The 4,824-nt window shown below is 33.7% G+C and overlaps 1 protein-coding gene across 1 annotated transcript; it reads right to left on the bottom strand.

The window, feature by feature from the left end:
• Positions 1–1,423: 1,423 nt before the first annotated feature.
• LOC145028881 (valine N-monooxygenase 1-like) lies at positions 1,424–3,158 on the bottom strand. Its single transcript, XM_078977593.1, has 2 exons — positions 2,355–3,158; positions 1,424–2,186 (listed from the first exon to the last, which is right to left on the bottom strand). Exons 1-2 carry the CDS (start codon positions 3,141–3,143, stop codon positions 1,554–1,556), a joined length of 1,422 nt encoding a protein of 473 aa, XP_078833719.1. The 5' UTR covers positions 3,144–3,158; the 3' UTR covers positions 1,424–1,553.
• Between the last annotated feature and the right edge of the window lie 1,666 nt (positions 3,159–4,824).

Below are 4,824 nucleotides of genomic sequence, written 5' to 3' on the forward strand. Positions count from 1 at the left end.
GTCCTTGTCTGTTGCAGTTCTCACATCGCAATTTGCGACATTTACCTAAGTGGTGGAAGTTGCATTTCTTGCAATCCGGTAGATTTCCAGCATATTGTCGTACTGTGAGTAACGATGGTCATCGGTAGTTGTATTTGACAAATTTATATATACTTATAAATTTCACGCCTTGATGGACTATCCTGAATGTTTCTGACAACATTTTTGAAGTGTATCCTATGGAAGTGAGCATGACACAAGTGTTATTTAAGCTAAGTTACACTGGTTTCCAAGAGTATCATGATCAGACTTCCATAGTATCCTAATAACCATCCATAAAGGAAGTCTATATGAAATAAACTTTTGGATTTGAAGTGGCTATTCTTGAATGACTTTCTGAGGAGACGTTTGTGAGGTGACCTTTTTTAGTTATAAATTTCAAAGATGAAACAGTGATATGGCTTTGATAGAGTTTCTTAGTTTGCATGTTACCGAACTAGAATAAATTTTTGATAATGATGATCTTTAACTGAAATAAGATTACCGTCACTATAGTTGGTATTGAGACTACACAGAGTTTGGAAAATTTAACCTAGGAGTAGGTCTACAACATACCAACAGAGTGGAATTTTGACAGCATAAAGAACTAGTTAAACAGTACTTACAAGACAGGAATGTTTACAGGGAAAAGTGTTACTTAGAGCATAGATATGAAGGCTATTCCTTAAACCAAAAGAAATGATAAGTAGAGCATTTCTTACTGGCGACGGGCACCACTCGGACGAATCCTTAATTCAGCCAGCTGACGTTCCACATCAAGCAAGTGTCTCTCATATACTGTCTGGCGTGCTCGGAGCTCTATGACTCCGACTCGAGTTATAGCTAGCTCTTGCTGCAGAGACTCATTGTCTCTCATAGCTCTTCCATGAGCAATTTCAAGATTGTGAATATGGTCTGTATTGGCGTTTGTGTCAGCATCAAGCTCCACGGTTCGTTGAATAGCTATCATTCCTAAATCAACATTGCGAGCCACTTGGCGAACCAAGATGGGAAGAACTCTGTCTGCTGACCCTCCTTCAATTAGATTGTACTTCTTCGGCTTTTGTTTTTAATTCCTAGACCTTGATTTCTCACATTTTGTCTATAAAAAACAAAGAATTAAAAAGATGGAAAAGATTTCTTTTTATTTATTATTATTTTTTTAATTTCTCATTATCTTATTTTCAATGTCAAACAAAAAAGAGAACCGGATCTAAATCTCTATACCAACATGAACTAAATAAAAACGCATGTGGACGTCCAAATGGGATTTTGAAAGAAGAATATAGGTGCCCATTAACTTGTACATCTCAATAAATTAATATGTTTCATATAATTCTATAAATATAAATATAGATATATGGTACACACTGAATGTAGACGCATTATTAATTTCCCTCTAAAACGGTAAACGTCATCTTATTATGATATCTTAAGTTTTGATATTAGAAAAGCAAAGAACAGGTAGAAAACTACAATCACCATAGATAAATATATAATCAAGCGTGAAAGCCCAAAATTCATATATCTTCATTTCAAATGTTTGGGTAGAGATGTTGAGGCAGTCGTGGCTTGGCGATGAGCACAAGTGGCTTAGCCAAGCTAAGGTCATCATGATTTTCATCAAGCTTAATCGGCAGTTCTTTACATATCGGCTCCCAAGTGAACCCTTGAAGCATTCTGGCTAACATTAATGTAGTGATTGTAGATCCCAACACCACTGCAGGACATCCACGTTTCCCGGTGCTAAATGAAATCATTCTCAACTCATCATCTGTAAGAACCACTTGCTTTTCTTCCCCTTGTAGATGACGATCTGGATAAAACCGCAATGGATCCGTCCACACATTTGGATTCCTTCCTAACCCACGTCGACTAAGCATCACATGACTACCCTTTGGTATAAAGTAATCGGCAACAGTAGTGTCCATGGTCGAAACATGGGGTGGATTAAAAGCTGCAAAAGGGTGTAACCTAAAGGATTCCTTGATACACGCTTTTAGGTAATTGAGTTGGGGTAAGTCTTGCTCTTGGACTAGCCGATTGCGACCTACAACATGGTCCAGCTCCTCCACCGCTCGTTTTAAGAGGGTGGGTTCCTTCATCATCTCTCCCATTGTCCATTCTACTGCGTTAGAGGGATTATCAACCGTTGCACCCATTATTTCCTAAAATTAGGCAAGACAATAAACACAGGAAAGTCACTTTTCATGCAGACACAATGGAAATTGTAAACGTAAATACGTAAAGTAATATCCACAGTAGGGTCACTTGTATATCAACTTTTTTACTAGTTGCATGTAAAGGTAAATAGTGAGAGATTGGGAGAGGCTTACAATAATCTGGGCTTTGATCTCCACTACTGTAACCTTAGGGTTGTCATGTTGGATAAGAACATCTAGCAGATCATGTTTCTCCATTCTATCTCCATTTTCCCACATCTGTATCCGTTCATTGATCAATGGGTCTTGATACTTTCGAGCAATTTTGAGTGCTGACCTCATGCTCTTTTCGTGGCCATCAAAATCAGTCTTCCCTCTCAACCATGGGTGATAATCTGTAATGCAAAATGCATAAAGATACTTTAGGATGTTAAATATAGCAGCGACATGTTCAGTTTCTTCTTCACCAGGTCCACCATCTTCACTTCCTTTCCCAAAGAATCTTTTTCCAAAAATCATGTTTCTCATTAAGTTTCCACAGAAATGTTGGCTCACCATTCGAATGTTTATTAACCCCCCATCAGTTATGTTATTTCCGTTCTCTATTTGATTGCATATGTACCCAAGTAACTGGTTGGCTTCTTCGTCACGTTTGGGTTGGAACCATTTGTGTACTTGAGACGAGAGCATGTCGTGGCTTATAATTCTTCTCATCTTCCTCCATTGGTCTCCAAGGGGGGCCAAGGCAGCTGTGTGATAACCATCACTCAAAAGATATGCTGAAAAGAAATCAGGTCTTGAAATGAATATTGCATCTTGTTTCTTTAGGAACTCGCATGCTAGCTCTGGGGAGGTGACTGTGATGATATGAGTTGAAGATCCTAGTCGGATACAAAGTATTTGGGTGTCGAACTGATCCATGAGGTTGTGGATCCACCTAAAAGTCGGCTTATTTAGGAGCATCTGGATAGTACATCCAATGAATGGGAAACACATTGGACCAGGTGGCAGAGGGTGTGGGTTGCTTAAAGATTTCTTGTAAAGAAACCTGGTACATAAGATGAGCATAATGACAATGAGAACCAAGATTGTTGGAGACATCCTTAGTGATGAATATAATGAAGTTAACTGGTGAATATGTTCTATTCTGCAAGGTTTAAGTACTGAAAGGATGTAAATGTGAACAGCATAATTGGTTTGTTAAGAAATTAGTTGGGCTAAATATTAAAACTTTATAGTCAGAATATCATATTAAGAAAAACTTTAGTAACATATATATCATGTTCCCAATTGGATTTTTTTTTTTAAATTTATTTGGTAATATATATATATATATATATATATATATATATATATATATATATATATATATATATATATATATATATATATATATATATATATATATATTAAGAAAAACTTTAGTAACATATATATCATGTTCCCAATTGGATTTTTTTTTTTAAATTTATTTGGTAATATATATATATATATATATATATATATATATATATATATATATATATATATATATATATATATATATATATATATATATATATATATATATATATATATATATATATATATATATATATATATATATATATATATATATGAGTTAAAATGAAAAGGCATTCTTCTTTCTAAAGACTTCTCCAATATAATACCGTTCACAAAGGGAGAGTTTTTATATTTATTTTGCTACATTAATACAACATAAACATTAATAATCCAAAAGTCAACTAATTTTGGAGCATTTGGATAGTACGTCCCATGGCAAAGCAATTAATTGGACCAGATGGTAGTTGATGTAGCTAGCTTGCTTAATATTTCTTGTAAAGAAACCTGTGAAAGACGATGAACATTATGACAATGAGGAGGACGATGGTTGAGACATCCTTGGTGATGAGGATAAAGAAATCCGTTAAGTCGAAATCATGTTTTGTGCTAGGTTTTCAAGTAATGAAAAGAAGTAAGCATAGACAACCCTTCCCGTATTCATTTTCGGGTTTCCTGCTATATCACTGGCTAGCAGTTTTGTTATGAGAATGCCATTTCAAAAAAACATAATTGGGTTATTAGTGTATATTTTGAGTACTTCATAGACAAAATATTATATTAAGAAATACTTAGTAAAATATACACCATGTTGCCACTTGCATTATTGAAAGTAATCTTGTGTTTAAATGTGAGTATCTATGAAAAATATACAATGCATAATAATGACAAAACAATGTGAGCATATACTTCATGTATAGCTATAGTTCCATCAAATATTTAAATCACATTGTGGTTTTTTATTGAATAATAAAAAACGTGCATTTAAGCCATTTAATCTAAATTGACGTTATATATTATTATATGATATTTAAATATATTCTTTCTCATGAAGCAAAATACATGCATGAATATCATTTTCACTAAGAGAAATACGATATAGTTAATTTGATAATTCAAATTTAAGTATAATTAGACAATTTGCATCAAATATTCTTTTATGGAGATAAATATACATTTTATGAAATATTAAGCGATCAAAGAATATAAACATAAATAAAGGAGATTGAGGTTTTATAAGTTTGAGAGGTTAAGGATTAGGACTTTTAAAGAAGTAGATGTACATTTTTTTTGTCATAGGTGA

The sequence above is a fragment of the Lactuca saligna genome, chromosome 2 (assembly GCF_052625555.1).
Source record: "Lactuca saligna cultivar CGN05327 chromosome 2, ASM5262555v1, whole genome shotgun sequence".
NCBI lineage: Eukaryota > Viridiplantae > Streptophyta > Magnoliopsida > Asterales > Asteraceae > Lactuca > Lactuca saligna.